Raw genomic sequence first — 11,362 nt, forward strand, 5'->3', positions numbered from 1 at the left:
ATTTAAAACAATCAGTTCTTGAATCGATTTTCCTAGCTCAGGTGTGGTGGAGACTGCTATTTTGGAATGGAGGATCATAGTATGACTCTCATGGTAAAACAAAACAGAGAGAGATGAGAGAGGAGAGAGAGAGAGAGAGAGAGAGAGAGAGAGAGAGAGAGAGAGAGAGCAAGTCTGATCCTGTTTCCTCATAGAACCAGCATCTCTGATCCCCATGAAGCTTCTCCTTCCTCTCACAGTTCAGTTCCTGACACCCCCTCACCCCCTACCCCCATGGCAGAGGGCAAGGCAAGATCTAATTTACCAGTCTCCGGTAGCTCTCAGCTTTGCCGGAGTCTGTTCCCTGCACCACTTACTCCCTGGCAGCCCTGGCTTCTCTGCCCCTTCAGGATGCTGCCATGGCTGCTGACTGAGGATGTCGACTTACTGTTTCCCATTAGCCAGATCTCTGACGGCCTTTGAGTGCTGGAGCCCGACACAGGCTCACAAGCCCGCTGGGAAAGGTCGGGCCCCAGAGGTTTAAGCCAGTGGAGGCTGCAGAGGCAGGACTGACACAGCCACCCCACTCATGGACCATCAGACCATCAGACAGCCTTATTTACTCTGTGTTTCTCTGACAGTCTGAAATTCCTGGTTGCATTTGTTGAACACATTTAGATGTTCCTGTTTTCTGCTCTCTGGTTTTCGTAGACTATAAATGACGTCTCTAAACAAGCTGAGAACAAGCAACACACATGCGCATAGCGCTGAGGATAGTTTCTCCCAAGCCCAACTCCTGTGAACTTGTGGGAGGACACTGGGGAAGAGTGTGGAGGATCGCACACCTGGCCCGGTTCCACCAGTATTTGCCAAGATGACCTTGGACACATTATGGCAGCTCTCTGAGCCTCTACTTGCTTGTCTAAAATAGGGAATAACTGTTGTCCCAAAATTTGTTTCATGATTATTGTAAGGTTTATTATGGGACACCCCCTTACAGATAGATGAAATTGTGCAGAGGGCTTGGATAGAGTGACAAACGTTAAAAATAGTTTAAGACATAAATGATTTCAAATGCTGTCTTCTCTCTTCTCTAGAATGGAAAACCTATGACTTTTTAGGCTACAGAAAGCAGGGCTCTGTCCCTAACTACTTGCATGGGGTACACTGCAGCTTCTTAAAGGCAAGTAAGTGAAGTTGTGACCAAGGGAGAGTTCTGGGTAGGGCTGGTGGCCCTCTTGAGGATGTGGCTAAGCTTTGGGGTTCAGGTTCAGGAAATCAGCAGGGTCTTGAATGCTGTCTAGAGAGCAGCTGGGAAGTGACGTTTTGGTGGAATGGGGGTGTCTTCCTCACTTGCCTCTCAACATGAGTGGAAAACATGGCCTTTGAGGTACCAAATGAGCCTTTTCCCCCTCCTCTAGGTCTGGAGAAGACTTCTAGGCAGACACCCATGTCAGGGGTCCCCTCAAAGCTCTAAGTTATTCTCTCTGCCAAGGGCCCAGGGCCACAGTTCCTTAAGGCTTCTCTGGAGTCACCGACCAGTATACCATGAACCGATAAGCTATAATCAAACTAACGTGTACATTGCACACCACAGTTTGGAATCCCTTTCCACAGTTCTCATCTCAGTTGATTCCTAACTCTAGACATGATTGCTCATTTATGTACAAGCAGACTAGACACTGAATTTGGAGGATCCTGCCAAAGGTCTCAGAGCTGGTGCTGGAACCCAGGTTTTCTGACTTGGGTTCTGTGCTGGAGAGCCAGCAGCTAGATCTTAAGCTGCCATGGTGACTAGTTCCAATTGGTGTGTCTCCTGGAGCTTAACTAGAAGCAGGGTCCACCCACTAGCACTGGTCTGATGGGCTTTAATGAAAGGGATAGCCCCAAAATTGTAGGACCCAGAAACATGTCTGAATACCTAAGGGTCCAATCACCAGAAAACATTCTCTCCCCGCTTCTCCCCTCAATCATCCATAGAACCACAGGGGAGCTGCAGAGGTGTAGGCCCAGAGTTAAACTCTGCAGCCTGGCCACTGTGAGGAGTCTGGGAGCCGGAGATGGTACCTCTGTTCCCAGAAGATGAGCTCTGGCATGGATGGAGCTCCCACCCTCCTACGAAGATGTGATTCTTACTGTTATAACTTTCTCTCTGGGAGGGGGGGAACATGAGATGGAGACTCAAAGGTATTTGCTACCACGCTCTCTGAACTCAATTCCAAATTATCAAGGAAGTGCACAAATCAGTAAAAAAAAACCAGCAAGACTAAGTTCATTATGTTTATTTAGCAGAGCAAGTATGGAGAACCTCCTTTCTGAAAGGCAAAGTGGTCCATTAGAAATGGAAGGGAAAGGGAATAACAGGCTTGCTTCCTGGCTGGGCCTCCTGCTGACTACGAGGCCGCAGGCAGGTTGCTGACCCTCCCTCTACCTTGTACTAGGAGACCCTCCTTTTCAGGATAAGGCTTATATGAGACCACATATGAGAGACGCTCAGTACTGTGGCACATACACAGGCCTCTAACATGTAGAACGTGTTAGTTTGTGATCCTTCCCTTCTCAAGCAAATCCACCAGATTTTCTAGGCACTCTTCCGTGTGGACCATTCTCCCCACACATCATCACCTGCTTTGTACTGAAATCCATCACAACTATAGGATCCGTTCTTAAACACCATCTTGATTTGAGCCTGAAAGAATGAGAGACAATGTACCCACGATACCTCTGTGGGTGCTTATCTCACAATGTGGGTATCTCTGCTGTTGGAGTTCAGCCTCCGGCCCCTCCCTCCCAGAGACTCTCAGCTCTACGTGTGCTCTTCCTCTCTCTAATACTCACCCGGATGCTCTTCTGCTTACTTCCCATTGCTTTTTCTTCTTAAAGGGATCCATAATAATCAGCTGCTAAATAAATTGTAGCCACTTCCTGCTTAGTGTTAAAAGAACAGAAACATGGCCTCTGTCATCCCTGGCAACTTTCCCTAATGCAACAATGTAGACAAGAGAAGGAGCCTGGGAAGATGGAACCTGATGCCTCCTCAGACCTGCCCCAAAAGACATCATGTACTCCTGCTGCCCAGTGGAAGGTCACTTGTGTCCTGTAGTCCAGCGCCCTCAAATGACCCTCTCCCTGTTTCCGTCTTCCCACCATGGCCAGGCAGCCACAGTCTGGCACCCAGGCACAAAGCACATCTTGTTTCCTTCCTTCTACCTTTCCCCTAATCACGTGTGTACTCTCTATCCCTTTGGGAGTTGGCTTTATCTCCAGTGAGCTTAATGCTTTGCTGATAAAACCAGTTAATCCTCTGCTGCTCCTCTTTTGCAGAGATGGAGGAGATTAGAGGAAAAGGGCGAGGCCATCTCCTCTTCAAGGGCACGCAGGAACTGGAGTTTGCTTTCCACCTGATGCTCTAGACTAGGGTCCCCGACGAAACTGTCACGGGAAGGGATCATGGCTAACGGTCCAGCAGCCTGGAAGAGACTCACTAGATTCCTCTGACAAATGGCTGATCTGGTTTTGAAGAGCAAAATGCTCAAAGAAGTCATGCCTAACAGTGAGGGCCACCCTCTCAGCCACCCTGTGACAAAAGAGCAAGCACTAGCTAAGGGGGACACGACGCAACCAGGCATGACCTTTATGTCACCATTCCCACAGATCCTGGGATGTGCAGAATCAGGGGTTCAGGTGGAGCAATGGATCCAGGGATTCAACGCCATGCTTCTGTGGGTGGGCACCGAGTGCCACTTTGTAGCAGGTGACATGAGAGTAAGGCTTCAGCATTTGATGACCAGGACACAGAAGGGAGGTGGGGGAGGTGAAAGATACAAGGCACATACTGAGAAGCAGACCTTCCAGTGAAGTCTAACAGAACACAATGGACACCAAAGCGTGGGGGAGCGAGGCTGTGTGCTACTGTCAAGCATTCCCTTGGGTGTGAGGAGTTTCGTGGATTAGACTGAGAGTTCACATGTAAAGCTAATTTTGAAGAGACATGATCTGTTGAAGGGGACACCGGTGATTTAAAGTGCTAAAAATGGCTAATATATTTAGCAAGATCACATGCTTTCTGACTATTATCTATGGTCCAGGCAGTTTTCATGGAGGACACAACAGATATAATATCTACTTTCATGATACATGTAGCAAGTTAAGTGAACCGCTACACTTGCCCTTGCTGTAAAGTATAGGAACAGGGCATTATGGAGGAGCAGAACTGGAGAACCTCATTGAAACTGTGAAGTCAATGATGGATTTTGAGGGGCAGTTGAGATTTGAATGATGAGCAGGAACTAGGTAGAACAGGGTAGGCAGGAGGAGCATTTCAGACAGAGGCCAGCCTGGGGTGAAGCTCTGAGCTGAGTCAAGTTAGTTCCACTGAAGACTTGGATATGGCTGACGTGGTTGAAGAACAGAAATCCCGAGTGGGAAGTGGTTTATACATTGTATACCCACTGTGCCAAAAGTTACGAAAAAGTTTAAGCAAGAGAGTAATAACACCTGTGTTTATAATGTACCTCTGCCGGCCATGTGGGAAGAGACTGGGGGGAGGGGAAGAAGAACAAGGATGGAGGGGAAGTTCAGTCGAAAAGCACAAGATGGCAGCCACCAATACACAGAAATGGCTGCACCACAGGTATGGAGAGTGGGGTCAGTAGGTCTGATGGTAGCCTGGATGTGTGGAGGAATCTCTGGAATGATACAGAGATGTTCTAGCTTGCTGTACCGCAGGGAGTGGAGCTATTCTTTATGAAGACAGGCAAGGATTGCGGACGCAGAAACTTGGCGAATGCTTCAGTGGAGATCAACTGTTTATGAGCCAAGCTGGGTGCGGTGCAGCGCTGTAACCTCAGTGTGCAGGAAGTCATAGCAGGAGGATTGCCATGGATTCCAGGCCAGCTTGGGCCTCACCGTGAGCACCAGACCACGTAGGGCTACATGGCACAATAGTTCTCAAAAGACTAAGCACAACAACATCATCAAAAGATATAAAAGAAAGTAACTTAAGTGTGGAAATCTTAAGCCTGAGATCTACCTTTCCAACAGTCAAGCAGAGCAACACACAGATACATGTATGTACCTGGCTGCATGCCAGAGAGAGAACATCCAATGTTATTGGGATGGACGGAATTACCGGGAGAAAGCACAGAATGAGAAGAGAAATATGTATTTTGAATAACATAGAGTAAGATTTATAAGGTGAGACAGAGGCCAGAGCAGCTGGAAAGAGTGTGGAGCTAAAATCTGAGAGTAATTAACTATGACAGAAAGATGTCAGCCACGTGGAAAGGAGAGTGCCTTTCAAAGCAGGTCTACTGGAGTTAGAAACATGGAAATTAAAAACTCAAAAGGAGCATGTTTCTCAATGGATAGAGAGCAGCATGGAAGGGAGTAAACAGGTCTAGATGGGAGCAGTGTGGAAGGGAGTAAACAGGTCTAGATGGGAGCAGTGTGGAAGGGAGTGAACAGGTCTAGATGGGAGCAGTGTGGAAGGGAGTGAACAGGTCTAGATGGGAGCAGCGTTGATGGGAGTGAACAGGTCTAGATGGGAGCAGCGTTGATGGGAGTGAACAGGTCTAGATGGGAGCAGCGTTGATGGGAGTGAACAGGTCTAGATGGGAGTAGCGTTGATGGGAGTGAACAGGTCTAGATGGGAGCAGTGTGGAAGGGAGTGAACAGGTCTAGATGGGAGCAGTGTGGAAGGGAGTGAACAGGTCTAGATGGGAGCAGCGTGGAAGGGAGTGAACAGGTCTAGATGGGAGCAGCGTGGAAGGGAGTGAACAGGTCTAGATGGGAGGCTAGTGAGATGCTCGCCAGCTGCAGCAATGATAGAGGAGAGAGCTAGTAGACTCTCTTGAAGGTGATCTACGACCTCCTAAATTTCACCCATGCCAAAGCTCTCCAGATTGGCTGGTCTGAGCTGATCATGGAAGATTCCCTTTACAATCCTAGAAGACAATGTAGGCAAGAGACTCTCTACCCATAGCCTTTCCCCTGATCTCAGCTGCACCTCACCCATTCCTGGCAAGAGAGCTCTCTTCCTGTTCAAACCTCACCCAGGAAATCTCTTGGATTGAGCACTTGGGGCTGTTCTGCCTCCTCTGGACAGCTTCTGCACACCCAAGAGGTAGGAAGAAGGCACAGAGAAACTCCTACCATCCCCTGGTGATAAAGAGCTGACCTTAACATTCCCTTTTCTAGACCTTATGTGATGCTTCCCAAGAGGCCCCAACTACCTGCGAGATTCCAGCCACTGCCATCTGTGCACGCTCCACACTAGTCCTTGCCCTCAATAACACTTTCTTCCCCCGCCCCCAAACCTCTTGTTTCTCTGTTTTGGTGGATGCTCCCCATATTGTGGAGACCATCTAGAGACACTGTGCCTTCAGAAAACCCTTCCTGGTTCTTCTTCTTAAGGCATTTTTCTCACCCCCTGCATAGTACTGGTTTCCCTGGTGCGAGGGAGCGAGGAGGCCACTACAAAAGCCATTGTTTGCTCTGTGGTGCTTGTAAGTCAGAACACCTGGTAAGTATGTGTTCACTGAGGGCTGACTGGGAAGGCAGCAGCTCTTCTTGATGGAGGAGGAAGACTTTGAACATTCTGCTGAAGACCGCATTAACCAGGATTAAAATAGAACTACTATATGAACTACCATACCATACAATACCACACCATACCACACCATACCAACCATACCACACCACACCATACCATACCACACCAACCATACCATACCATATCATATCATAGAACCACCACATCACTCCTAGGCATATACCCAGAGGATTCTATATCCAACTACAGAGATATCTGCATATCCATGTCTGTTGCTGCATTATTTACAAGAAGAAGGAAATGGAACTAGCTCAGAAGTTCATCAGCAGAAGGATGGAGAATGAGAACATGGTGCATACACCCAGTGGAATTTTTACTTAACCATTAAGAGAAATAAAATTATGGAATCTGCAAGAAAATGGATGGATCCACAAAGTATCATTTTAAAGTAAGGTGTCCTGGACTCAGAAAGACAAAAACAAAACAAACAAGCCTCCAAAACAACTACAACCCCTCCCCAAATTCTCATGTTCTCTCTTATAAACTATGAAACGTAGGTAGGAAGCCACAAGAGGGGAACAAGAACTATTGAGAAAAAAGGGGAAAGGTCAAAAGGTCAGATGTAACAGAAAGGTAGAAAGGAGGCTACTGGGGTCAAAAGGCACAGGAAGGGAAGAGGACTAGTGGGGGGGGGCGGGCAGAGAGAAACAGCAAAAATTTTGTTTAAAAAATGCCATAATGAAACCTAATTCTATGCTCTCCCTCCCTGGAGGAAGTTCGACATTTAAAGCACAAAGCCATGTTCTCTTTCAATCCTGGAACCAGCCGCTTCTTGCTGTTTTAGCTGTGGGTTTCATACTGCACAATTCTTTCCAAAATCTCAAAAGGGCACCCTTCTAACCCAAACTTCGCTGCGCCGCGCTTCTGTGAGAGAACGCTGGACTGTAGTGGAAACCAGCCTGCAGTGTCTGCCGCTCATGGCACTGGTGAACGCAGTCAGGATGACAGCACTGCCAGCAGGTGACAGTGACTTCTGTGCCATACGAGTTCCCATTAAAAAGTTTACATTGGCAAAGTTTTCAGTGCCTAAATATTCGGTAGAAACTGGTTCAGTAACATATAGGCTCCAAAGTGGCCCTAAACACATAGCAATTATTACAACCACAAAGAGATCGGTTGACTCTGGATACAAATCTATAATAATGCAATTTATGATTTCTTGGGGACTGTTCTTGCTTCCCTGCAAGAATAACACAGAAGCCAGCAATCTTAAAAAGAAGTTAAATGAAACAAGCAAAATCGTTCCAAACCCAAATGTAAGAATTCAGTAGGGTATATCAAGGTACTGTATTGTAAGGAATTCATGCCTGTGCAAACTGATTCCAAAGTAGACACACCCTGCCCTAGGTAGAAGGAAGTTCTGCTGTCATATGTTTGCAGCTCAACTTGACTTCTTTGGCAGGATATATTTTATAGAAGGAATTAGCACATATATATATTATATAATTAGCATATATATGCTTTGTATTTACTGATTTACAAGGGACTTGAGGCCACAGAGGTCGCTCCTGTGTAGTCATGGGAAATGTGGGACTGTTCCTGCTCAGTTCCTCCATGCTCCCTTTACTAAGGGATTCAGGCTTTGTGACTGTGTCCAGAAAGATTACTGTCCCCCCCCCCCACACACACACACAATCAGGGTGAGGCCAGGGGCATCAGATAGATGCCCTCTTCCCTAGCCAGGTTTTCTCTTATTTGGTGAAAAGAGTGAGTTTCAAACAGGTCCAAGCAAAACAAACAGTTCTAATACACACATGTAAAGAAACAAAACAAACAGTTCTAACACACACGTGTAAAGAAAAAAAAACCCACTCTTTTCAGGTTGTGTCTTTTTAGATGGAATGATTCACCCAAAAATAATATGTCCCCCATTTCTCTCACTTCCGGAGAGACAAGAACACAGTGTGCTTAGGCATACTGCAAAGCAGGGTTCACATTTCTTCACCACCAACCAGTTTTCTCCACTGAGCTTTTATGCTTAAAGAGCAAAGTGCAAACTCTGGGAGGAAAAGGAAACAAAACGATCTGTCAAAATTCCTTTTAGCACCTATGACTAGTGTTAACTTACATGCTCTGAGAGTGCAAGAAAAAGCCCCAAGACGGCTGCTAAAAAGATGATTTGACCTTTTAAAACGCGAACTCCCCCATCCCATATCCATTTTAAATAGGTAAATCTTGAAAGCACCATAATTTTAGATTTAAGAAGTGAAATGAGGTTGGATTTCCAGAAAAGGGGTTTCCCTAAAGGCTACAAGCTGATAATTAGGGTGCTCTAGACTGACGCTGTGATAGGAGGCTGAAAGCAGGCCCAAATCTCCTAGCCACCTATGGTCGCCAAGTGCACGGAGTCTCGTTCTGAAAAGGGACTGGAGGGCAGACGAAAATTTAGTAAGTAAAAAAGTCCAGAACGAGACCTCCCAAAGCCTGCGGTTCCAGGGCAGGATGTCTGCCCCTGGTGGCGGCGGAGCCCTGGCGATCTAGGTGCACCCGCAGCTGACAAACCCTCAGCGCGCACCAACCAGCGCTGCTGAAGGAAGTTGGAGAGCTCCCAGCCAGCTGACTGGATTCGGCGGTGGGCGCCTGGGAATCCCTACCAGCGCTGCAATTAGGAAAGTTTTGAAAAGTAAAGACCCCAGACAATTGAAGGGACTCATCCTTTCCTTGAGCCTAAGAAACATCTCGTGCCGCACCAACCGGCTGCTAGCACAAGGCCACCAATTCCGTCTGGCCCGGGAGCCTTCCAGCTTCCTACCGCCTCAGAATTGGTCCTTGGGGCGCATCGCCAGAGAGGCTCTCTGCCGGGCTGAAGGTTCCAGACCAAGATACCGCTATGCTTCCTGGCCTGGGGGGGGGGGGGGGGCGATGGCAGAATCTCTAACTCCCACTCGGACACCCTGTACCTTCTCTTTCAAGCCCGCTAGGTTTTCTCCAAAGGACGCACGACACAGACCATGCGCCCCCAGCACTCCACTCCTCTCCCCAAACTCTTCCAGGGGAGACCCACAAGCACAAACTGTGTCCCTGTGTCCCCCAAACTCCCATGACACTCGCCAACTACCCCATCTTTGCCTCTCCAATCCTCCCAGTTGCGTTCTTCCTGCCCCTCACTATCCTCGGCTTTCTGAGGAAGTCAGAAGCAAAGAACGAGAAAATGCCTTCGCTACGAGCCTCCCGTCACCCGCCCTGTCACTGAAACAAAAGCGCAGGGAGGAGGGAGGTGGGTGGGGAGGCGAGAGGAAGGTTCAGAGAGAGAGACGGGGAAAACGATAAGAGGGGCTGGGGAGGGGGCCGGAATGGAGAGCGGAGAGAGGGGCCAGGACCCCGCTCCCCGCGCCGCGTGGCGTGGCCGGTCGCTTACATGCCCAGGTCGCTGTAGGTGTTGAAGAACTCCATCTGGTTGCACGCCTGGATCCAGCCCACCACCCAGGTCTCGTGGCGGGGGATGGGGGGCATGACCACGCGGGCCGAGGCTTTGAAGTAAGGGGTCTTGTAGCGCAGGACGATGGGCGAGGTCTCCTCGATGCGCGTGGGGCACTGGTCGATGGTGGCGCACACATCGTACACCACGATGTTCTCGCGCCGGATCCGCGCCTTGCAGGTGATGCTTTGGATACAGCCCATCCTGCCGCCCGGCGCCGGCGCGGCGCGGCGTGGGGCAGCGCGGGGGCCCGGCGCGGGCAGCCGCGGGAGCCCGTCACGCCGGCATGGCGACGCGCCGCTCGCTCCCGGTCCAGCTCAGCTAGCGCCTAAGAGCGAGGAGCCGCCGCCGCGGGGCATCCTCCGGGGAAGCCCCCTCCCCTTTCCGCGCGCTGGGTCGCGGCTGCCCCGACGCCCGCCCACGCCCGCCTCCTCGCTCTAGCAAGGGCGCGCGGAGCGTGCGCTCCTAGGAGGCGGCGGGCGCTCTCGCCGGCTCCCGCGCCCCGGAGGAGGGCAGGGAGGGGAGCGGCGCTGCGAGGAGTGCTGCCCACCCCGGGCCGGAGACCCCCGCCCTTCGCCGGAGAGGAGGCGGCGGTGGCGGTGGCGGCATGGAGCTGCGAGAGGGTGACGGCGGCAGCACCCGGTCTGTTTCCGCGGCGGCAGCAGCAGCAGCCGCCGCCACCGCCGCCGCTGCATGAACCTCTGCACCGCGGCTGCCCCCCGCGTGCAGCGCACCCAGCGGCGGGCGAGCGGGCGGCCCGAGCGGCAGGCGGAGGCAGGCGGCGGCGGCCAAGACCGCGCTCCCTCCCACCCCTCCCGGGAGTCGGACAGCGCCCACACTCCTGCACCCGGCTTCGGGGGTGTGGGGGGCGCCAGGGCGTCGTAGCCCTGGGTGGAGAGCCCGGCGGGCTAGGGCTGCGGGGGACGCGCTCCGCGTAAGGGACTGGCTGTACGCCATGAGTTTGTCCCTCTTCGGCTGCCGTCCGGGTTGGGGGGGGTAGTGTGCAAGGGTGGGGGTGTTTAAAGGGCCGCTAGCTCCCGGGCGGGGCCCAGCACGTGGGGCTAAGCGGGGCGGGGACCCCGATAGGTGGCGTCCCGCGAATGGTAGTGGGGCGCAGACACGGAACCCTATGTGTTGGGTGGGGCCGAGAGGGCGCCGCGCCGCTGTTCAGAGACTGGTGGGAAGCACAGCCGGGTTAGGGACTCCTGGAGGAGAGAACGTTTGAGGCAGCTGAGGGGCTGGAGAATCAGCTTTATCTGAGATTTATTTGTGATACAGTTTGCTATAGTTGGGCGTGACCTCGTCCAGTATCCTACCCGGAGGAAGGCTGAAGTGTGGGCTCCAGCAGTGGC

The 11,362-nt window shown here is 51.0% G+C and overlaps 1 protein-coding gene across 3 annotated transcripts in view; it reads right to left on the reverse strand.

Annotated features, from left to right (window-relative positions):
- Fam78b (family with sequence similarity 78 member B) overlaps positions 1–10,790 on the reverse strand; it is an 87,526-nt gene extending 76,736 nt beyond the window's left edge. For all 3 annotated transcript variants that reach the window (XR_009057161.1, XR_009057162.1, XM_057770610.1), the window contains exon 1: positions 9,951–10,790. Coding sequence is in view for 1 of the 3 variants with exons in the window: in XM_057770610.1 (XP_057626593.1) it covers positions 9,951–10,213 (263 nt within the window). In the remaining 2 variants the exon portion in view is untranslated. The remainder of the gene's footprint in view (positions 1–9,950) is intronic.
- Between the last annotated feature and the right edge of the window lie 572 nt (positions 10,791–11,362).

The sequence above is a fragment of the Chionomys nivalis genome, chromosome 5 (assembly GCF_950005125.1).
Source record: "Chionomys nivalis chromosome 5, mChiNiv1.1, whole genome shotgun sequence".
NCBI classification, from domain to species: domain Eukaryota; kingdom Metazoa; phylum Chordata; class Mammalia; order Rodentia; family Cricetidae; genus Chionomys; species Chionomys nivalis.